This window comes from Fusarium musae, chromosome 9 (genome assembly GCF_019915245.1).
Source record: "Fusarium musae strain F31 chromosome 9, whole genome shotgun sequence".
In the NCBI taxonomy this organism is placed as follows: Eukaryota; Fungi; Ascomycota; class Sordariomycetes; order Hypocreales; family Nectriaceae; genus Fusarium; species Fusarium musae.
Genome location: NC_058395.1, coordinates 1,463,133 through 1,485,472, shown reverse-complemented (window position 1 = coordinate 1,485,472; position 22,340 = coordinate 1,463,133). Strand labels below are relative to the sequence as shown.

Below are 22,340 nucleotides of genomic sequence, written 5' to 3'. Positions count from 1 at the left end.
AGTTAACTTTTATATAAGTTAGTTAATAAAAGCTAAATTAACTTAAAATTAATAATAACTCTATTAATTAAATATATATACTTAAGTATATAATTAACTACCTTTATATTTAAACTGCAGATAAAGTAAAATTAATAATAAAATAGTAGTTAAACTAAGGCCTTATTAGCTATATTTTATATATTAATATAAAAATATTTTAACTTTTTAATTAATTACTTTAATTAAATAATAATAAAAAAGGCCTTTAGCTTATTAAAGTTAAAAAAAATATCTTTTATTTTTATAAATTAAAGCTATTTATTTAATTAAATTATAAAATTAAAAGTAATATTATATAACTTTAAGACTTACTTTTAAAATTATTATATTTTTTAATATTATATATAATACCTTATATATAATATATTAAAAAATAAGTATTATATTATATTATTTTTATTATAAGACCTTATTAGCTATACTTTATATATTATTATAAAAATATTTTATCTTTTTTAATAAAAAATATAAATTAAAAGTAAATATAAATAATAAATACTTAAGCTTTTTTAATTATATAATTAATATTATTAATAATTAAAGCTTTTTTAAGTTAAACTACTTATTATATTATATAATCTTTCTTAGTTATATAGTACTACTGGTTTAATAGGACCCCCCTATCCAGGTACATGGCCTTTACACCTTTACCCCACATAAACCAACAGAGCCTCAACACGGTTGGCATCAATCTCGCCCTTCTTTATCAGTATACCTACATTATGGCTTCCAAGATGCCTATCTCTACGTGCGTGTCATTGCACACCCGACACCACGTGAACCATATCTGCTAACACCCAGTAGTGTATACGTCCAAAACCTCGAAGAGCGCGTCAAGCTTGATGCCTTGGTGGATGCCTTGAGAACAGTATTCGCAGCGTTCGGCAATGTTGTCGACATTGTGGCGAAGAAGAATCTGCGTGCCAAAGGACAGGCATTTGTCGTCTATGATAGCCCTGAAAGCGCCCAAGATGCTATCAACGAAATCGATGGGTTCGAGCTTTTCGGCAAACCTATGAAACTTGCTTTCGCGCGAACGCAGAGCGACAAGACCGTTGAATTAAAGGGCAATCCGGAAGAGCTCGAACAGCATAAGCGCCATCGACAGGCTGAGAAGGGTATACTGATTTCTATCTCTCATCTTCTTTCATCGCTAACGTCGGCTGGACATATAGATAAACGCAAGGCTCTTGAGTCTGCGGAAGAGCAGAGACAAATCAACAAGCGAGGGTCTGGCTCAGTCAACGACAATCGACCTGCAAAGGCCGCGAAATCATCAGGCCTCAAGTCAACCAGCGCCACAGCATCCGGTAGCGTGCTTGACGAGTTCCTCCCACCCAACAAGATTCTTTTTGTCCAGAACTTCCCCGAAGACTATGACATTGAGGCTTTGACCAGCGTGTTCGGCCGGTTTGACGGATTTCGCGAGGTTAGGCTGGTACCTGGTCGCCGTGGTATCGCATTTGTCGAATACGAGGCAGAACAAGGCGCTATTACTGCCAAAGAAAACACGGCTGGTTTACACCTGGGAGACAAACCCATCAAGGTCACCTACCAACGACAGTGAATATAAATGCTAGTATTGATAGGAAGGCCATAATTGCTAATTGGTACGGCCACAACGTTCCCTGCTGGATACTTATTTAATAATAAACACAACACACATCAAGCGATCTCCTGCACTCCAATATTGTACTATGACAGCCTGTTTGTCGCACGCTTCCGAAGCAGCTACCGCCCTCTCAAAAAATGACGTCTTCGTCGTCTCCGGCGCCCAGGACATCTGCAGGTGTGGAATCGGCTTTCTGGAACTTGTCTCCGCCCTGCACGAATGCTTCCGCCTCACGTCTTGCCTTCATCTCGGCATCTGCTACAGCAGTATCTCGCTGTTTCTTGTTCGCAACCTATCATATGTCAGATGAGTTGCCATGAATACGGTAATGCTAAAACCCGCCTTCTTTAGTCTGTAGAACTCCTCGCGGTCGAGCTCGTCAAGCTCAGAGTTGATGTATTTGATGGTGTTCTCAGTCCTGGGAATAATGACATGCTCAATCGCGTTCACTAGGATGATAATCAGTATCACAGCTAATGTCAAGAGTTTGAGTGACTTACCACGCCGATTGACAACTTTGATGACCTCGTCTAGGATGACAAAGGCGGTCTGCAGACTAGCCAGCTCAACCAGCGCCTCAACAGCCCGAGCGTATGTTTCCCTGCATCGCTGAACCTGCTGCCCTCCCTTGCCCAAACCCGTCAGACCGAAGTCATTGTTTCCTTCGGTAAGGTAGCTTTCGAAAGCCGGAAGGAGAACACCGGATACGTTGTCTTGTTTCGTACGAACGCGGAACCGAGCAGACTTGGCGGACTCCTGCACTTGGTACCCAATGTCACCACCAACGGCATATGTCACTTCTGCCAGCGAGAAAGCTGCGATTTGCATGACTCGCCCCATTTTTCGCTTGGCCTCATCGATTCGCCTTGTGATCTCTGTGTTATCGGGTATCAGTACGCTGGCGAAAGGTTTGGGTTACGTGAAGGGTCTGTCGGGGATATGAACCTCGAAATCGTCTACATTCAGGGGTTAGTCGTCGATAACAATGGGTGGCCAGAGCTTTAGCATTGCACATACTTTGTCAGAGCTTCACTCTTTCGCTTCAATAAACTATGGCCTGTCTCTGCGCCTTTAAGCTTTGCCTTCATGATGCCCAGCGATTGCCGGGTTGGAAAGACGGCTTCGCGATCCTAGGCCACAATCATCAGCGCTTCTCACAGCTCCTAGAAGGAAGACGAAAGTTTTGACTTACATTGGCCCCTGACATTTTGTTAGTCAAGATTTGATGAGAGAGTAGGTTTGGTGTTGTTCGTATGGAAGTGGTGGCTAGAGATTGAAGGTGTTGTCGCTTCCGGCTGTCTCAAGGTAAGGTATCTGGGCTGCCGTCGTCACAGGGCCAAGGCGCTAGCTGGACTTATCGCCGATCAGCAAGCCCTGGAAAGCTCCCCCTAGACTTCCATTGTTCACTCAGAGTTGCTGGGCAGCTATCAATACTATAACGTAAGCAACGAACACTGGCCGCCCCACTCTTTAGCAGTTTAGTGGACCGTCTCTGAACTGTGAGGACCCAGGTGTCGCGGGCTTCAGAAAAATACAACAGCCTCGCGTTCTCATCAGCCGAAGATCGAGCAACCTAGGGGTCCTCTAGTTTCCTATCGCCGAAGCACATAAGGAGCCAGCGACATTCGGGGGTTTTAAGTTGGCGTTTCCGGCCAGACTCGGGCCTATAAGAGGCACATTGTGGCTTTCGGAGCAACGTCCTTTGACATTTCCAGCTATCTCGACGATGTACGGTTCACGTTGATTCGACTCGACTGCTACCTCCGCGAAATTCCTTCAGTCATTTCCTTGACGATCTAGAACTCCATAATCATTATGGCTCCGATTGATCACGCTCTAAATGGAGCGCGCAGACAGCCGCAACTGCATCTTGTAGTAAGTACACAAACACGATGCGCATCACGTATGATACCCAGCTGACCGGAATCCTTTAGTCCAACGAAGATTCCGTTTACGAGCAAGATGTCCTTCGCGACCCCGGTAGTGTGAAGCCCTGGCTGGCATACATTGAGTTCAAAACACATCACGGAACCATCCTTGAGCAAACCTATGTGATGGAGCGAGCTTGCGCCCAATTGCCGCGTTCGTACAAGCTATGGAAACTGGTAAGATGAAACCCACGGAATGGCCTCCGTTGCCTAACGCTCAAGACTAACATCATCTAGTATCTCTCGTTTCGGGTTAAGCATATTGCCAAGTTGAATCCGGCATTATTCGCCGCAGAATATCGCAAAGTCAACACCCTTTTCGAAAAGGCCCTCAATCTACTACACAAGATGCCACGGATATGGGAAATGTACCTCAAGTTCCTGACGAAACAACCTCTTGTTACTCTCACCCGACGGACATTCGACCGAGCTCTAAGAGCTCTTCCCATTTCTCAGCACAATCGTATTTGGGCCTTCTATCGCCCATTTGCGAACTCTGCCGCTGGCGAAACTGCTGTGAAAATTTGGCGGCGCTACATGCAGGTGCATCCTGAAGATGCCGAGGACTTTATCGAACTACTGACTCAAACGGGGCTTTACACAGAGGCCGCGCTGAAATTTATAGATGTTCTTAACAACGCCAGGTTCAACAGCAAGCACGGGAAAGGCCATTATGAACTCTGGAGCGAAATGGTAGATCTTATTGTCGAACACGCCGCCGAAATCGAGACAGGCTACGAAACTGGTATTGACGCCGAACGTATAATCCGAAGTGGTATCTCCAGATTTGCGGATCAAAGAGGGAAGCTGTGGTCAGGCCTCGCTACTTATTGGATCCGGAGAGGCAGCTTTGAACGGGCTCGCGATGTCTTTGAAGAGGGGATTACAACGGTCATGACAGTGAGAGACTTCACCCTTATCTTCGAGGCTTACACCGAATTTGAAGAGTCTATCATCGGTGCTCTCATGGAGGTTGCGTCTGCAAGGGCCGAGAAAGGGATAGAAGACGAAAACGCGGACTTCGAGCTAGATATCAGAATGATGCGCTTCGAACAGCTCATGGACAGGCGACCATTCCTCCTAAACGATGTCTTGCTACGCCAGAATCCAAACAACGTTCCAGAGTGGGAAAAGAGAGTTGCCCTTTGGGGCGATAACAAGAAGGAGGTTGCCAAGACGTACACGGACGCAATTGCGGCAATACAGCCAAAACGTGCTGTCGGAGCATTTCATCAGCTCTGGGCCAACTATGCAAAGTTTTATGAACGCGGAGGTGACCTGAGAAACGCTCGGGTCATCATGGAGAAGGCGACCAAGGTGCCCTTCAAGTCAGTGGCAGAGCTTGCTGATATGTGGATTGAATGGGCAGAAATGGAATTACGAAATGAGAACTTCGACGACGCCGTCCGGATCATGGCCAAAGCAGTTCAAGCACCAAAACGCTCCACTGTGGACTACTTCGATGAGACTTTGTCACCGCAACAAAGAGTCCACAAGAGCTGGAAACTCTGGAGCTTCTATGTTGATCTCGTTGAAAGTGTGTCGACTTTGGATGAGACCAAAAAAGTGTACGAACGAATCTTTGAGCTCCGAATTGCAACACCTCAGACGGTTGTCAATTATGCCAATTTGCTTGAGGAACACAAATATTATGAGGAATCGTTCAAGATTTATGAGCGCGGCTTAGATCTATTCAGCTATCCCGTTGCTTTTGAGCTTTGGAACTTGTATCTTACTAAGGCTGTTGATCGGAAGATCGGGATAGAACGACTTCGCGATCTATTCGAGCAAGCCGTGGAAGATTGCCCCCCGAAGTTCGCAAAGACGATCTACCTCATGTATGGCAACTTGGAAGAGGAACGTGGCCTTGCCCGCCATGCGATGCGAATTTACGAGCGGGCCACACGAGCAGTCGCGGACGAAGACCGGGCTGACATGTTCAACTTCTATATCACCAAATCTGCCTCCAATTTCGGCCTGACGTCGACCAGACCAATTTATGAGAGGGCCATCGCTGCTCTCCCAGATGTCGAAGCTAAGGACATGTGCCTCAAATTTGCGGACATGGAGAAGAGGCTGGGTGAGATTGACCGGGCTCGCGCTATCTATGGCCATGCATCGCAGTTCTGTGACCCTCGCACAAACCCTGACTTCTGGACAAAATGGGAGCAGTTCGAAGTGCAGCACGGTAACGAAGATACATTCAAAGAAATGTTACGTATCAAGCGAAGTGTTCAGGCCCAATACAACACGGACGTCAACTTTATTGCATCCCAAGCCCTTGCACGCAGCCAACGTCGTCCTGGAGGGGCAGACGATGCCGAGATAACGGATGCCATGGCGGCACTGGAGAGGCAGTCCAGAGCACCGCAGGGGTTCGTAGCAGCCAGTACTGGTCCAGTTGGAAGCACACCAGCTGCCACGACAGTCACTTCAAATCCCGACGCCATTGAGATCGATGGCATTGATGAATGATGGGCAATTCCAGGTGGAATGTCTAATTTAGGTTTTTCTTTGCATAGTAGGGCGTGCAAGACGTTTGTTCAAGATAACTATTCCCTTATGTTCCGTATTTAATTTCTCATCTTACAGCTGTGAATTCGACAATCAATCATGAAACCAAACTCCTGCTACCTGACAACGCAACACTCGTTCCCGATGCTTACTTGCTGCCGCTGCCCCAGTTCTTCTCGGTCATTTTGGACCAGTACTTGTCCTGGTAATTCCTGTCGACATGACCATCGCGGGATCCAGGCGTAGCATAGATAGATCCCTTACGTTTTTGGAAACGACTGGGGGGTACCTTTGACGCATCTAAGCATTTCTCAATTAGCTGCCGATGCACAATTCTTTGACAATGTATTGTACGTACCCCATTCATCGCTCATTCTCCGGTCTTGTGCGGCATCGCTTGCTCTACGATCCTGGGGGGGAGACCCAACAACAGGCGTTTCGTTCAGGGGCTGTGTGGTACACTCTTGGGTGTTAATAGGTTGCTCCATTGTTCAGTATCTGGGCCGTGTAAAGAGTTTTTGGGGGCGAAGCAGGAAAGAAGAAAGAAAGAATCTGAGTTCGAATGTTTTGGGGGTATCTTCAATTCTAGGTAGTTTGATAGTTAAGGAAGAAGATTTGGAAGCCATCAGGTCAAGATCGTTGGACAACGAGGTGTTTATATACTGCCTTGGGAAGTATCGAAAGGATAAATAGGTACTAAGGTAATGGAGGTGTCTAGGTAATTACCCCGCAAGATGAATGGCTCGACTGCCTGCCTATCTACGTCTATTCGGGTTGTAGGACATGGGAAGGTTAGACAAGAGCGGTTGTAGATTGACGCTTGCAGTGGCGTTTCGCTTGTAGAGATACAGCTGATGCTACGTAGGGAGGCAGCTGGACGTGGCTTTGATTAAGACCATCACGGCCATTGACGTCAGCGTGATGGTCACAATACAAAGGGTTCTTGGTGAGTGGTTGAGAAATACTTCAGGAGGTTGCCGCTATCAGAGAGGTAGCCTGGGTAGCTCGACCGCGATGACGATTGAGTGTATGATCAGCCAGCCTCTAGCAATGGTCTGAGTCTCTTGATTGGAAACAAAAGCCAAAGGTGGTGGTAGTCGTAACACTATATGGCTAACATACGAGCTAGACAAAGGTACCGTGACCGTGTTGCTCATCACCTCAGGAAGCTATTTGCCGTAAGGTGGCTTTTTAGCAGACACGAACCTATTCGAGGCGTGGTGGTGGTCCTTGAGAGATGGCAATTGGATCAATGTCGCGAGACACCAACCGTTGGTAGCTCAGCTCGGCAAAGAGCTGGCAGATGCAACACAACTTATGCAGCCACGGTGGCAAGTGGTCAAGCATGAGGGCGTTTGTTTGTGAACATATACATACATTATTGGATAGCTAGGTATTATGTATGTACGTACATATGTGATGACAACGAGAGTCAAAGATGTTGCTGGCAAAGATACATATATACATATGCTCGACGTGGAAGCGGACGCTGAGCCAATGCCGTTGGCAAGGGTTATCAAGAATTGGAATTGGACAGGGGTGTATCGAGACATATCAAACGAACCTTTGGTACGGATAGTTACTCCGTAGACAGACAGACAGATCAGTTGGTAGGCTGGCTGCTTGGCATGGAGATCTAACAACGATACTGTAAGAATCGGATAGCTCGCCTAAGCCAAGAGGCCCTAGCTTTACCCCGGAATGAGAGCTGCAAGAGGAGAGCCTGGAGAGGTGTTACTGAGTAAGGATGGGGTACAGTAGTTTGTTGTTAGTTTACTTGATCGGCAAGCTCATGATCCGATGTAAACAGGCAAGACAGGCTAGACAGGCTAGATCCAGGTCACACCGAAGGAGCTCAACCTAGAATGGGTGAAGCAGAGAATAATGACTGACATGCATTGGAGCAATGGGAGAGAGGGCCTGTCAGCCTGTGCACGTATTTGGAGTTGGTAGAATAACTACTTGTAGAATGGCCCTGTTGATTTCGACGTGGACAGTAACTAAATTCATAGACATGTAACATGACCACGGGCATACAACGTCATCATCAACTGAGATGCGATGTGGGGTTTAATTATCCCCTGTACAACCTATGGGTGGGTTGCACGACGATAAGGGACTGCGAGGAAACCGCCGACAATCGACCCATTCAATGCTTGGTCTCTAAGGCTGAGCTCCTACGAATTGGCTCTATCATTTCGTCGTGTTCGCCTACCTACCTACTGAGCGTCCTTTATGACTAATTACGGCACACAACATACATTTCTCATGTCTAGGCACAGGCACCAGCAGACACATTCGCCTGGTCAACTCGGTACATCCTCTCCTGCGATTCGCCCGCGCTCAGGCATGCCACGCACTCGTCAGAATGTCTGAGTATGGTGATCCAGACGCGCTCAGCCCAGGCCCTGAGGTAGGCGGCGACCTTCCAACTACCAACGACGCCAGCGGCGATGCACCTGTTTTCCCCTCGCTTCAGAACAATGGCGCGGCAAGTCCCTTGTCTTCAGAAGCCGCCGGCGGCCCCACGATCGGTGAAGACGACAATGACGACGAGCCTGCTGTAGCGAAGCCCTTTATGCGAACAACGAGCCCCGACCCGTCCACACGCGCGTTCCCTGATAGCTTCGATGACCGTGTCCCTGATCGCCTGGTTTACAAGATGCACAAGTTCAGTCTCTACGAGACGACCAGTCGCTATTACATCGTCGGGGTCGACGTCAGTGAAAAGCGCTATCGCATCCTCAAGATCGACCGCACCACCGAGGGTGCTGAGCTCAACGTGACGGATGACAAGATTGTTTATAGTTTGAAGGAGATGAACCAACTACTCGACACAATAGATGACGGGAATCGAGGTACCGGTGGCATCAAGCTTCGCTGCACCACATGGGGCCTCCTTGGCTTTATCAAGTTCACCGGCCCCTACTACATGCTTCTCATCACCAAGAAGAGCACTGTCGCTATGGTCGGGGGCCACTACATATACCAGATCGAGGGCACTGAGCTTGTTTCCCTGACTCCCGCCAAGTTCAAGCCAGATGCACGCAACACCGAGGAGCAACGATTCCTCGGCATCTTAAACAACCTCGACTTGACTCGTTCTTTCTATTACAGCTATTCTTACGACGTTACACGTACCTTGCAGCATAACGTCATCCGGGAGCGCGATGCTCTTGCCAAGGGAATGCTACCGCCAGACGACGATGATTTCAACTCCATGTTTGTCTGGAACGACTATCTACTACAGCCTGCCGTTACTGCTCTTCGGGACCCCTATGACTGGTGTCGTCCAATTATACATGGATATATTGATCAAGCGGGTGAGTTTGGCAACCGGAACTGCAGCTCCAATGTCCATGCTCCGTACTGACCCTCAACAGCTCTATCAATTTATGGCCGTACTGCACACATCACCGTCATCGCAAGGCGCTCGCGCTACTTTGCCGGTGCTCGGTTCTTGAAACGCGGAGCCAACGATCTTGTAAGTGGCTGTTGCTTTCTACCCTCGGTGCTCGCGCGCTGACTCTTCCAGGGTTATGTTGCCAACGATGTCGAGACGGAACAAATCGTAGCCGAGTCACTGACCACGTCATTCCACGCACCTGGTCCTCAACTATACTGTAGCCCGCAGTACACCTCTTATGTTCAGCATAGGGGGAGCATTCCGCTTTACTGGACACAGGACAGTACCGGCGTCACACCCAAACCACCGATTGAGCTTAATTTGGTTGATCCGTTCTATGGCGCCGCCGCTCTGCACTTCGATAATCTGTTCGAGCGCTACGGTGCGCCGATCTATGTTGTTAACCTGATCAAGTCCAAGGAGCGAACACCTCGTGAATCAAAGCTGCTGGAGGAATACACTCATGCCATTAACTATCTCAATCAATTCCTGCCTGAGGAGAAGAAGATCATTCACAAAGCGTGGGACATGAGTCGCGCATCGAAAGTGCGTGGTGGGGACGTTATTGGCAACCTCGAGCTTATCGCAGAGTCGGTCCTCGCTACGACAGGCTTCTTCCGAAACGGAGACGGTCTCACAAGCCCCATGACAGCACAGAATGGAGTCGCCAGAACAAATTGCATCGACTGCTTGGACCGTACCAATGCTGCGCAGTTTGTCATAGGCAAGCGAGCCTTGGGTCACCAGCTACATGCTCTTGGCATTCTTGAGGATACGTCGGTCGATTACGACACGGACGCTGTCAATTTGTTCACTCACATGTGGCATGATCATGGTGATACCATTGCTGTTCAGTACGGCGGCTCACAGCTGGTCAATACCATGGAAACTTACCGCAAAATTAACCAATGGACAAGTCATTCAAGAGACATGATCGAAAGCTTCAAGCGATACTACAACAACTCCTTCCTGGACAGTCAACGTCAGGAGGCCTACAACTTATTCCTCGGTAATTACATATTCACGCAAGGGCAACCTATGCTGTGGGACTTGGCAACTGACTACTACCTCCATCACGCCGACCCACGAGATTGGTCTGCTAGGTTGAATCACGACTACATCAATTGGTATGTTCCGGCTCACTTGCAGAAACGAACAATTCCACCATACGTACCCAGCAAAGACATTGCCCGCGCTCATCCGGTTGAATTCTTTGATGACTATTGGCTCGAGTATTACAGGCCATCCACCCTATCTTCTTTCCCCAAGATGTTTGCCTACAAGATGAACTCAACTATCAAATACATTCCCCTTAAATCTACCCAGGATGGCCGCTACGACCTCAGCCCTTTCCGGGTTCGTACCGACAATGAAGTTGATCACGGCGACAAAAAGAAATCGAAGAAAGATGCTCATCCACACGCAAATGTAACAAGTTCTCGTGGGCAGACTGTGGGAGCGAATGGGGCGCCAGATTCGATCATGGACCGATCACCAGCGAAAGGGATCTCGCTCCAGCGTTGGCTGCAACCTGTTCAAGACAAAGGTGTACTCGCCAGCTCTCTGCGACTGGACACGAACCAACCAGTGCAGGAATCTGAACATAGCCCCAAGACGAAGCCAACAGCCCTGGAGAAATCCAAGGCTGCACAATGGACTTTCACCAAAGCAGTCCATGACTCACTGAATCCGTCTGTAGCCGAGCAGGAATCCGAAGATTACGAGCGATACATCCGTCATCCTCAGAACCTTCCTCTCGTTATCTCGAGCGACACGCCCGTAGACGTGGATGCGTCTGAGTATCAGGAGTATGTAAGCGGTGACTGGCAAGATGAAGGTTTAATGGTCAAAGGAACTGAAGAAGAGATCGATTTCTACGCTGAGTTGCTCAAGGTGGGGGAAAACCCTCTGACAGTGACTGAGGAAGATGGTCCGAAGAAACGATACAAAGCCTATAGGAAATGGCTGCGTGGGAAGTCTTTTTTCAAGCAGCAGCCTCTGGACTGAGACTTAGCAGCAGCCCCTCAGCCTTCAGCGAGCATTTTCGGGAACAGAGTACACAGCCGCGGTTCTTGCTTCAAGGCTTCACTCAGCTTCGTGGGACGTTCAGAGGCATCATGGTCCCAGAGGGCCTGAAGAATTCGAGCTGTATGTGCCAACTCTTGTGACAATGTGTTGATATCAGCTGAAGTCCGAGATTCCTCATGCTCGATCTCCTCAGAGACGTTTAACCAACATAATGACAGAATTCGGGCGACGTTCTCGATATGCTCAGTTTCTCGGACACGAGGCCATGTATTAGTAATGATGGCGCTCATGGTTTGCGTCGCCGCTATCAGGGTCGGAGGATATGAGACTGCAAAGGGGTCTGTCATGACTAATGATACCATTGAGAGAAGAGGCTAGCGCAGACGTGTTAAATAAAGCCCGAGGCTTTTTTCGGTAATAAGTGGTTACTCACAGTTAAGTGTTTGGTTGTATAGATACCCAGACCATTGATTACTGCTGTTGCCTTCTGTAGCAGAACGCGGACAACGCGAGTGTGCTGAGAAGCATGGAAATAGCCTGCGAATACTCCGTCCCTGAGGATCTTGTCAAATAATCGGCGGCGCTCGATACTGTTGGTATGCCCGGTGGCCTGGGCCAGCTTAATAAGCACGTCGTAAGCCGGCATGAGTATAGTCGTAGACTCATCCTCTGGTGTGACGCTAGGGAGATAGAGCAGGAGCGGGAATGTGACGTCCGCAAATACACGGCCTATGCCTGTGTTTTGCAGTACTTGAGCTGGGCACCTGTTCATGAATTCTCTCGTGGTCATTAAGCCTCTGGCCTTGGTCTTGGTAGACTCGCTCTCCACCAGCGCCAACAGGACTGGCAAGAAAAGCGGCCAGTGCTGCTTGATGAGCGACGTCTACCAGCGAGTGTCAGCGCAACTGATCGCATTTCCACCAGCGCAACCTTACCGTAGACATATTTACTGTCCATTGGATTGTGGCCTCTGCCCACGGGGCCTGAGTCCTCCATGACTGCACTTCAATCACAGGTCGGGACCGATCATCAACCACGTCATACTGGGAGGGCCGTCCTGAAGCAGTGATTCGCGAGGATGATTTCATAAATAATGGCTTCAAATGCTTCTGAAGGACCGCGTTGGTGATAAAATCGTTCAGACTTTCACCCTCAAGGTGTTTCGACAAAAGTTTTGAAGCTGCTGCTGCAGCTTGTGCAGTTGTCCATGGGTCCTGAGGATCAGTAACAGCTGTGAGCTTCACGAGAGTAATCTGATCCAGGGTAATGCGGTATTTCGAGCACAAGATACTGAGACTGGCAACAGCTGCTTCTGTGAGGAGTTCTGAGTGATCTTTGTGGTGTTAGTCAAGCTACAGAAGTGATAGATTATGCACACTGATGCACCTTGAACGCTCCTCAATGTCAAAGCTTTCTCACTGACGGCTGCCACAAGCCTCGATAATTGGCTTTGGCCCATGTTGTCCTCTGAAGACAAGACGTGGTTAATTACACTGAGAACGGCTTGACGAAGGTCCTGGAGTCAACGATTGTCAGCTCGGTGCTGTTTATATGAGCCAGATAGCGTCATAGGCGTATAGGGAAACGCACTGTATCATTGGATTCAGTCAGGGAAGATATCCCACCGTCAGGTTCTGCACGAAAATGCTCCGACTTTCCTGAAAGAAAGAATATATCCTGGTCAATTCGGTGCTGAGAAGCCTACGTTAGGCCAAACACATACCCGAGACATCATGCAACAATGCTGTATTTGAAGGGCCAACGAGCCCTTTCAACGCACCAAGTACGGTATCAGAGCCAGTGACTGGCATGCTATCGTTGATTGGGTGTTGGTGAAGGAGAAAAATGAAGAGCGAATGTCGGATCTTGAGATAGGATGCCTCAGGTAGGATAGATAGGTATTTAGGTAGTTCCTAGATACCTGGATATGTTCATTGTATCCACATAGCATACGGTGTCAAAAACTCAGTTGGTCGCACTGTATGGAAACTAGCTCTCTGCTCATCATGGTCAGGTCAAGCAACTTTGTCATTCAGTCTCAGCGTACATTTTGTCAAGTTCTTTATCATTTCACTTGATCGTATCAATTGCAATGTAGGGTCTTTTAGCCCTAAATATACATTGCATCCATACAGGTCGTGTATCCATCATGATAGTCAAGTCATGGCAGCTTTGCCTAGGCCAATACCTACTTGACACACTTAGAATAGGCTGCACCAGGGCATATGCTATGCAGAGCTGCCGACTGGGAACGAATACCAACTTAGCTCCTTACTCACGGTATCCCCAACTCTTCTCTCCGCCGCTGTACTTCTTCTATTGCGCCGGTTGGGTCTGATTCGCCAGGGTTGCGAAGTTGCCATGCAACACATACATCTAGAGCCGGACCTGTCCATTTCCCCGGTTTGATACCACCAAGTGCTTTGGCGAGCTTTCCGCCATCAAGGAGCTTTTCGAGTGTCGTAACTTCATAAACGTCTAACTTGGCGAGGTGGTCGAGGAAACTCTTCCAGCCTGCTAAGAAGTTACTTTGTTCTAGAAACAAGTTACTGGGGTGTTCATGGGGGAAGGGGAGATGGCATCACCCTTACCTGCTGACTCTTCTTGGCGCCAGACCGTCAGGGTTTCTAGGGCCTCGACGAGTAGTGCATTCAAAACCTGCAGTCTCCAGGTACCAGCGGGCGTGTCCCACTTCCTGATTGCCATGCCGAAGCGATCTCGTTCTTGGATGTACGACTCTCCATTGCAGACGGCACGTTTCAACTTCAAAATTTCATCACGATTGCGATGCGAAGCAGCAACAACACTCGAAAGTCGATTTGGGGCTTTGAAGCCTTCGCGCGAGACAATGGCCACGAGAGGGAGAGCGTTTGCTTTCCTACGAGGATGCGGAGGCTCTTCGACCGTCATCCATGGAGAGAGCGCGGCAAGGTTCCAAGCGGAGTATGTGGCATCCGTGGATGTGATAAGTCGACCAGCGATGGAAGTCGAGTCTCGATCATTGAGAAGCTCATCAAGACAAGTATAAGCAACAGCCCAGCGCGATATATCGGGGACTGGGAGGTTCTCCTGGGTTGGGTCGGTAAAGATTGCATGGAAGAGTTGTAACTCATGGATGAGTTGAAGTGCTTCAAAAGGGTGATCTCCTACCTAGAAGTTAGCACATTCCGTTCAGTTTCAGATCAGATCAAGGTGCTGCAACAACCTTTGAGCATTTTCTCCAACTCTACGCCAACTCGCTCTCGACTGATCTTGGCACGCAATGCCTCGAGGACCTTTGGGTCTGCCATGTATCTGCGCGTGCTGGCGTCAATTGTGAATTGGAGCCGGCTGGCGAAACGAACAAGTCTCAAAACCCTCAAAGGGTCGTCCATGAAGGTCTGGAAGGGCTCCAAAGGGGTTCTGATTATTTTAGCTTCCATATCTGCAAGTCCCCCCGTAAAATCTTCAACACGATCGTCGTGTAAGTTGTAGAAGAGTGCGTTCACGGTGGCATCGCGGCGGCGAGCGTCCTCTTCAGCCGTACCGAATTCCATTTGAGGGTTTCGACTGTCCTCGGTATAGGTTTCCTTTCTGAGGTTGACGAAATCGAGATCCAGACCAAACATCTTGATCATGGCCGTTTCCAGATGCTTGGACTTCTCAGGGTTGCGCGCAACGTTGTGGAGGCTTCCAATATCTGCATGGCCAATGCTGTGCTTGGACATGGCCTCTGGTCGTTCACAATAATCGCACATAGCTTGAGCAAAAGGGACCCCAGTCATGGCGTTGATGGCCACGTCTATGTCATGACTCTGGATATCGAGCAGCTTGTCGCGTACCCAGCCACCGGCCCAACGGAGAACAATAGGCTCTGGAGCTTTTCCGGACTCGTCTATGTCTTTGGCAACATCAAGAAGCAGACGGCGGAGCTGCTGCTCCTTGCTGGTGAGTTGAATGGTGGTGGTCACCATGCTGGGCTTGGACTTGGACTTGGGAACCTTGGCAGGCGGTCCAGGAACTTTGACTTTGGGAGATGGCGTTCTTGGGGTCGTGACCGATTTGGAAGTCAACGAATAGTGATCCTTGAGAAATGAGTCGAGATTTCTCTTCATCGCAAGACGCAAAGAGCGTTTGAGCATTTGACGTTGGGTGGGTGGGGCCGCTGCACAAATAAATTACAATTGTATGTGTGAGAGCGAAAGGAGCGAAAGGATAAGATAGGTAGGTAAATAGGTACCTTAGTAGGTAGAAAGGAAATGATGCTGCCTCATAAACACGTGCCTAAGGCATGTCTGTCTAAATACTTGAGACTGAGGGAGTAGGTACCAGGTATGTTCGAGTTGGGGCGTCTTGGTGATTGATAAAGGTATCTCTACCTAGGTACCTACCCAGGGCCTTTAGAATAAAGCCTCGAGGTGCCCATTCTCAGTCAGACTCAGGATGAGTGCATGCATGCATGAATGAATGACTAATGCCCCCGGTGCTGGTCCACAAAAAGGATGCCAACCTACTTACTAAAACAATAGCTATAGGGAAATATACCAACTCCCTACTGTAAACACGCTGCAACATAGTCTCTCTCCTTTCGAGCCATACGTAGCAGTCAATCAATCGATGTTGGGCCTTTAGGATATACTTGCAAAATGAAAACGAGAATTTGCATCACAACAGTTTGATGCTCGTACGAGGATGCATTCTAGTTCAAGCGTTTATCCTCTTGTCTATCTCAAGCAAACATCTGTCAATCTAGCTCTTGGAGCTGATGATAGAGGCGTTCTATTTGTCATTTTGTACAAAGTCCTCTGTTAAGTAGACATCTAAAGTGCACAGTAGATCCCATCCAAACGCCGATGCGCGGATATTTTGGCCGCATAATCTTGATGACTCTGACTTTGCCCAGTCATGTCCGAGTGAGCGAAGCAAGATTTATGTCTCAGCAACTTTTTCTGTCGTGACGGGGTCGCCAGTAATCTGATCCTCTTCAGTCTCAGTCTTCTTCTCCGTCTCCTTTTCCTTCTCCGAAAGCTGTTCCGGCACCTCAGTGGTCTCATTGTCTGTCTTGTTCTCGTTCGGGGGCTCATCAAGAGCGAGTTCGCCACGAAGTTCAGGTAGGAATCGATCTATGCGCTTCCAAGTCTCTGACCAGAGTTCCTCCTTCGACTGATCTATGTGGGGTGACACAAGATACTTACTACTGGCCATAAATAGCAGCACATTCTTGAGATTCTCACGAACAGCCTCCTCCTACTGTTTGTCAGTGCCTCTATCATTGCACAGCTGGATAGATTAACTCACAAGACTGTCACCCTGGCCACTGTTCATGAGGCGATCCATAATCTCGATGATCTTAATCCAGAGATCCAGCATTCCGTCCCATTCTGAGAGGAGTACCATATATTGAAGAAAGACTTTGCAAAGAAGAGAAGCAGACTGGACTCTCATCTCGCTCATTCCATCTCGATCGGACAGGAAGACCTCAGGTTTGAGCAGCTGGATGATTAATGGAAACAGAACCTTGCCAAAAATAGCAGTCCACTCTTTAGGGTCACTGCAGGTCAACTCTGGGGACAGAAGAGATCGTTGAAGAGCGGAGAAGGCAAGTTGTCGGACATCTCTGCATGGATTTGCACACTGAGTGGTTAAAGCCTGGAAAATTGGCAGCCAATAAGCAGACCAGGCTGTGGATTCGTTAACATGGCAACTGGAATAATAGCGTTTGGAGGATGGCACACCTTCACTGCTCTCAAGCTGAGACTGTTGCATGAGATGTGGGATTCGATCCGTCATATTGTAAAGCATGTTGACAGCCTTGGAGCCTCGGCTGACTGCTTCCGCATTGCTGGAATCATATCAGTGTTATGTTCACAACTTTGAGGTCCGTCAAGTTTTACCGTTTTTTATCTTGCTTGGAGGGGGCTGGCCTTTGGGGTCTAGGGCTTCGGGTCTGCATGCCAGGTTGCCGAGGGGTGGCAGCGGAAGCAAAGTCGTTCAGAAGGGATATTGCTGCCTCATAATTATCTGCCATAATAGCCGAAGGGGTTCCAGCAGTTCCCTTCTCCAAAATTTCGAAAACCAGTGCCGCTGATTCTGGACGTTGAGCCAAGGCTCGCAGTATTGCCCAAAAGTCAGGGGACGTCATCATTTCTCGTTTCAACGGGCCAGACTCCTCGATGCAAAGTGAAAGGCCTTGCAACACAAGATCCGAGTTCTTACCCAAGGCCTCTTGTGGCAAAGTCGAGATCGTATGAAGCAGAAATGGAACGTTGACGAAGTCATGATCCTTATATGATTAGCTTTAAGTTTAAAAGCATCTGCCACAAAACTTACATAGCTGATATTGAGTAGCTTGAGGGCATAGAAAGACGCCCGGGAAACTGTAATGGCATGGTATCGGGCTGGATCGCGAAGAACGCCTTGTAGCGTGTCGAAGACAACTTTACCCATGCTCTCAATGGATTCTGCATCCCGTGACGCCAAGAGTGTACCAAACTCTAGGATATACGCAACACTTGGGTCGTACTCCAAATGCCCTGGCGGTCGAACGTGACCATTCGTGGGAGACGTAGGCAAACTCTCATGCTTGACACTAATTACGGTTGTGTTAGAATCCTCGGGAAGTTGATCAACAAGTGTTTCGACGATGACTTTAGCGACGGATGGGCTCAGGTTACTTTCAGAAAGTTAGCTTCATCCTGACTACACAAACGTACAACTTACGCAATATTTTCGAACACCGCAGTCATATTGCATGACTTGATGCAATCGATAGTACAAAGTGTGCTTTCTAGCTCCTCATCGGATGGTTCAGGGGGGTCGTCGGCAGCATAACTGGAAATGTATGAGGTGAAGGCCGAAAAGAAACCAGTGTCCGCATTCCTCGCTACTCGATCGATAACTTGTGATGGCGTTTGCAGTGGAATGGGGGGCAACGGTAAGCCTGGCAAGTTGCTTGGAGCGAAGGGCGGAATGAGCGAGTTGGTGAATAGATTGAGCCATATGCGAATCATCTGTCAATGTGAGCATCCATTCGAATGAGAAGCCTTGGTGACTTACATATTTCCAACTCCTGTGTATAAGATTTTCACTTCCAGTAACGACACGAAACAATACAAGAGTCGCAAGTTGGGCCCTGAAATCCCTACCGAGCTTAACCGCGAGTTCGCTTACCATGACGCTACCATCCCCTGCCTGAACTTCAGTGTTCAAGGAAGTGTTGAACTGTGTTTCGGTTGCCAATGTCGACATGTGGCTCAGACAATAAACAATCTGATCAAGAGCTTCCGAGTTCTGATATTTGGTGGCAATGCGAGCGCATTCATCGAAGCCAGTGACGATTCGAGCGAACACGGCATCATCTGTGGCGGACATGAATACATAGGACAGCGTAGAAATAATAGGTTTCCAGGTCGTTGCAAACATATCAGCATCATAAATGTTTGTGTCGCAAATCACAAGGTTACCTGTTGACTCTGTCTTCAGAAGGAGTTCTCTCCATGCATAGTCAAAGGCATGCTTGTTATCATGTTCATCGGGCAGGATAATTTCGTTGGACTTGATGGACTGGTAGATAGTCTGCAGATACTCGGGAGCAAAGTTTTGGCCGTTGTTGGTTCCCCTGAGGTTTCTTGCGAAATCCTCCAACGTCATGCGTTTCTTGGCGTCCAGGTTGGGGTTATGTTGATCGGTATTCAACAGGATGATAGCATACGTCAAGATGTAGACTGCATCTTTGTCTGCGACTTCGCCAGTAGTGTCGTGGGAGCAAAACTTCTCGGAAAAAGCTTCCACGATCGTAGCAATCAGAGGCGCCTCTCCGGGGAGTCGGAATGACTCCAAGAATTGTCTAAGTGCCTCGTCAACTCGCTTACCAGAAAAGTCAAAAAGATCCAAGAAAGCTCCGAGAATTTCTTCATTTCCTCTCTTAGATATGAAGTCGCCAAGGACCTTCTTATTGACCCGTGAAGTGCCTTTGAGAAACTTGGCAACAGCAACAGGATCTGTGGCGTCCTTAATGATGCCCTGGGCTTCCAGATAGCCCAGACCTGCCTTTGGCTTCTCGTTGAACTTGCTTGCTCCCTTGATAATAATTTTCTTCTTTCGCCGTTGCTCCCTTAATGTCGCAGGGTCAGGAAAGTCTCCACGGGTGGCATCTTGGTCAAGTCTTTCGGCAATAAACTGGATATATCGGAGCAGAGCATCGAGACAGAGCGGAGGGACGCTTGTGGTGCTCCAGGTTGCAGAATCAGGGAGCGCATTTCTGGAAAGAAGCCCAATCATGTCTTCACAGAGATCCGCCCTGTCAACATCGCAATCGTAATTAATGAAGAGCTCGGCCATAAATGTCGGCATGCGCGACAAGACCCCAACACTTTCTACCATAGCCTGGCGCGCATCTGGCTTCCGCGATCCACCCTCCAAACCAAGTTTTTGACGGTCTTTGACAGGGACTGGAGTCGATCGGCCACTGCTGGGCTGTGATGATTGTGAAGGTTTGACCAGTTTGGGGGTCTGTGGGATGCCAGCATAGAGAGAAGGGTCGATACCGGGCTCGCGAGGTATCTCAACCTTTGGGTGTAAACAAGCTACCAGGTAAGATAGGAACAGCTCCTGTTGCAGCTTAAGTACTCCACGACAAGTGGCTAACAGCGTACCGGCAACAACTAGCGACTCCTCGAGAATGGCCATGTTGTCAGACCTTACTAGCTGAAACAGATAACAGCATAATCGGTCCTCAGCGATACCTGCCAAAGCAGGGTGTCGAGAAATAAAGGGTCCAGCAACCTCAAGGGCGACGTGAATAATTCGCAATGCCATAACCCGCATTGTATCTGTGTGCTGTCGATCTTGAGGGTCCAGGAAGTTCACCAATACCCGGAATAACTCACGAACGGACGGGAGGGAGTATGGCCTAAGATCCACAGACTCCGTCTCCTCTGTCGCATCGCTTGTAGTTGCCAGTGCCGTTTCAGAAGTGGTCGTGGTGTCCCTACTGCTGCGTTCGGGGTCTGGGGTAGACATTCCAGGTACCTCCAGGCTCTCAGGTTCAGCAGACAGTCCTCCAGCTTCGGGGGCGGGTTTTTCCATTCTGACGCTATCGCGGTCGTCATCAGCTTGCTGATCCAAGGCGTTTGTGTCGTCGCCAGCTTCAACCTCGAGGTGTTTAACGTCCTCGAATATGATTTGGCACATCCTCACCATAGAGGCTTCAGCAGTGCGGCGCAAAACCGGGGAGAAACGAGGCTGTGAGCATATGGCAAGGCCACGGCCCATCATGTCGCAAACGCTCTCGTCGCTCAGAATATCTCCACCCGGACCAGACATCATATCCTCCATCAGATTCAGAATCATGAGAAGAACAACCTCGACTTGGCCTGAATCACTGATATCGAATTGACAATGTGTAACGGCACTTGACAAAGATTGCATGGCCAATGCAAACCGTGGTGATTCGGGGCAGATGAAACCATAGGCCAGAAACTTCCTCAAAGCACCTAGGGCTAAAATTGTGATCGGGGCGGCGGTACCCTTAGTTTGGATAACGTGGAGGAACGGGGAGAGGATCGCAGGGGCGTCGAATGATCGGATATCTGGAAGGGAAATGTCAGCCATCATGGGTGAAGAAAGGAGTAATGGCGACTGGCTGGTTGGCCAATCATACCTTTAACACCTGCAAGCTCATGCCTTAATTTTCCAAAGCCAGCAATCATGGGGTTATCTTGCATGCTCTTTCCCCTCTGCCCACGAAGACCCCAGCGATTGGTAAGGCCATCATGAGAAGCATCACCGCTGATACTCGCCGCGGGGCTCTTGCTTCGTCCGCGTGGTGAAGGACTGGGAGGCCCAAGCTGTACGGGATTCGGGCTTCCACCAAGAATAGCGGAAACGGATGAATGTGGAGAGCGAGCATGCTTCTGGATAGCAGAAGTTATGGAGATACACTCCGAAATGACAAGCGACACGGGGTCAACTGCGACGGACACAGGTCGGCTTCGATACTGCATCCGTACAGGGAGTGCGCGGTCCTCGACGCTCGAAACCCCCGTCGGTCTAGGACTCTCCATAGTCAGAGACGGTTGTTCATCGCGACTCATGATATTGCAGCCTCGTAATCGTTGGTGGAGGTTTGCGACTTGATGGCTGACCCAAATTCGTGGGTGGCCGAAGGAGGTCCAAAATATCGTAGAACCCGAACACAAAGCAGAAGGGAGATTCCTAGGAGGAAGTACCACGTCGATAGCGAAACGAAAAAAGGGGAATCGTTTGTGGTCGAGTTTGCTCGAGAGAGTTGAGAGGTTGGATGATAAAGACAGAGTCGCAACGTAGCGTCCCTACGGCTAAGATACCTTACCTACCTACCTACCTTACTAAGGTGAGGCAAGGTAGCTAAAGCAAGGTACCACTTAACTTTTTGCCAAGATCTTAGAAGCAGCGCGCTGTCCTTCTCCAGGTGTCGCCCTATACCCACGCTGATTGGCCAGCTGCCACATCTGTCCGGGCCCCCTTGAAAGACATGCACGGTTGGAGGCTGCAAGAGAATTTTTTCGAATTAATATTGAAAATAAGAAAATATTCAGCCCGATTTCGTTCATCACATTATCGATTTTGAGTCGCAACAGAAAATGTCAGGAACGTCAGTCTTGCCTTTAAGCCTAAGCTTGATCAAACCCAAACTCCAATGGCGTCCTTGGGCTGCCTAAAGAACCGCCGTATACCTTACTACTAGTGTACGGGCAGTTCCACCTCGTGCAGTCCCTATGCGAAAAGGGGTTCATTTGCAAGCTTTCATACCTATCTATAAGATGCGGCAATTCAGGGATTGCACGAATGC

The 22,340-nt window shown here is 48.6% G+C and overlaps 7 protein-coding genes across 7 annotated transcripts; 3 read left to right on the top strand and 4 right to left on the bottom strand.

The window, feature by feature from the left end:
- Positions 1 to 764: 764 nt before the first annotated feature.
- Positions 765 to 1,609, top strand: J7337_011753 (uncharacterized protein; the record flags this gene model as incomplete). Its single annotated transcript, XM_044829289.1, has 2 exons — positions 765 to 790; positions 847 to 1,609. 2 exons carry the CDS (start codon positions 765 to 767, stop codon positions 1,607 to 1,609), a joined length of 789 nt encoding a protein of 262 aa, XP_044675964.1.
- A 175-nt stretch (positions 1,610 to 1,784) lies between these two features.
- Positions 1,785 to 2,861, bottom strand: VMA8 (H(+)-transporting V1 sector ATPase subunit D; the record flags this gene model as incomplete). The annotated part of the gene is made up of 6 exons (XM_044829288.1): positions 1,785 to 1,946; positions 1,979 to 2,103; positions 2,155 to 2,529; positions 2,600 to 2,610; positions 2,672 to 2,784; positions 2,847 to 2,861. The coding sequence occupies 6 exons, from the start codon at positions 2,859 to 2,861 to the stop codon at positions 1,785 to 1,787; spliced, it is 801 nt and encodes a 266-aa protein (XP_044675963.1).
- Positions 2,862 to 3,469: 608 nt separating this feature from the next.
- Positions 3,470 to 6,057, top strand: MSP41 (Pre-mRNA-splicing factor syf1; the record flags this gene model as incomplete). Its single annotated transcript, XM_044829287.1, has 3 exons — positions 3,470 to 3,529; positions 3,589 to 3,759; positions 3,820 to 6,057. 3 exons carry the CDS (start codon positions 3,470 to 3,472, stop codon positions 6,055 to 6,057), a joined length of 2,469 nt encoding a protein of 822 aa, XP_044675962.1.
- Positions 6,058 to 6,244: 187 nt separating this feature from the next.
- On the bottom strand, positions 6,245 to 6,584 carry J7337_011750 (uncharacterized protein; the record flags this gene model as incomplete). The annotated part of the gene is made up of 2 exons (XM_044829286.1): positions 6,245 to 6,396; positions 6,455 to 6,584. 2 exons carry the CDS (start codon positions 6,582 to 6,584, stop codon positions 6,245 to 6,247), a joined length of 282 nt encoding a protein of 93 aa, XP_044675961.1.
- Positions 6,585 to 8,464: 1,880 nt separating this feature from the next.
- On the top strand, positions 8,465 to 11,509 carry J7337_011749 (uncharacterized protein; the record flags this gene model as incomplete). Its single annotated transcript, XM_044829285.1, has 3 exons — positions 8,465 to 9,419; positions 9,480 to 9,580; positions 9,632 to 11,509. 3 exons carry the CDS (start codon positions 8,465 to 8,467, stop codon positions 11,507 to 11,509), a joined length of 2,934 nt encoding a protein of 977 aa, XP_044675960.1.
- A 17-nt stretch (positions 11,510 to 11,526) lies between these two features.
- Positions 11,527 to 15,651, bottom strand: J7337_011748 (uncharacterized protein; the record flags this gene model as incomplete). The annotated part of the gene is made up of 7 exons (XM_044829284.1): positions 11,527 to 11,904; positions 11,964 to 12,413; positions 12,466 to 12,863; positions 13,810 to 13,846; positions 13,905 to 14,065; positions 14,122 to 14,676; positions 14,736 to 15,651. 7 exons carry the CDS (start codon positions 15,649 to 15,651, stop codon positions 11,527 to 11,529), a joined length of 2,895 nt encoding a protein of 964 aa, XP_044675959.1.
- A 787-nt stretch (positions 15,652 to 16,438) lies between these two features.
- On the bottom strand, positions 16,439 to 21,603 carry J7337_011747 (uncharacterized protein; the record flags this gene model as incomplete). Its single annotated transcript, XM_044829283.1, has 8 exons — positions 16,439 to 16,756; positions 16,808 to 17,190; positions 17,245 to 17,351; positions 17,404 to 17,792; positions 17,840 to 18,182; positions 18,230 to 18,519; positions 18,680 to 21,099; positions 21,171 to 21,603. 8 exons carry the CDS (start codon positions 21,601 to 21,603, stop codon positions 16,439 to 16,441), a joined length of 4,683 nt encoding a protein of 1,560 aa, XP_044675958.1.
- Positions 21,604 to 22,340: the final 737 nt, after the last annotated feature.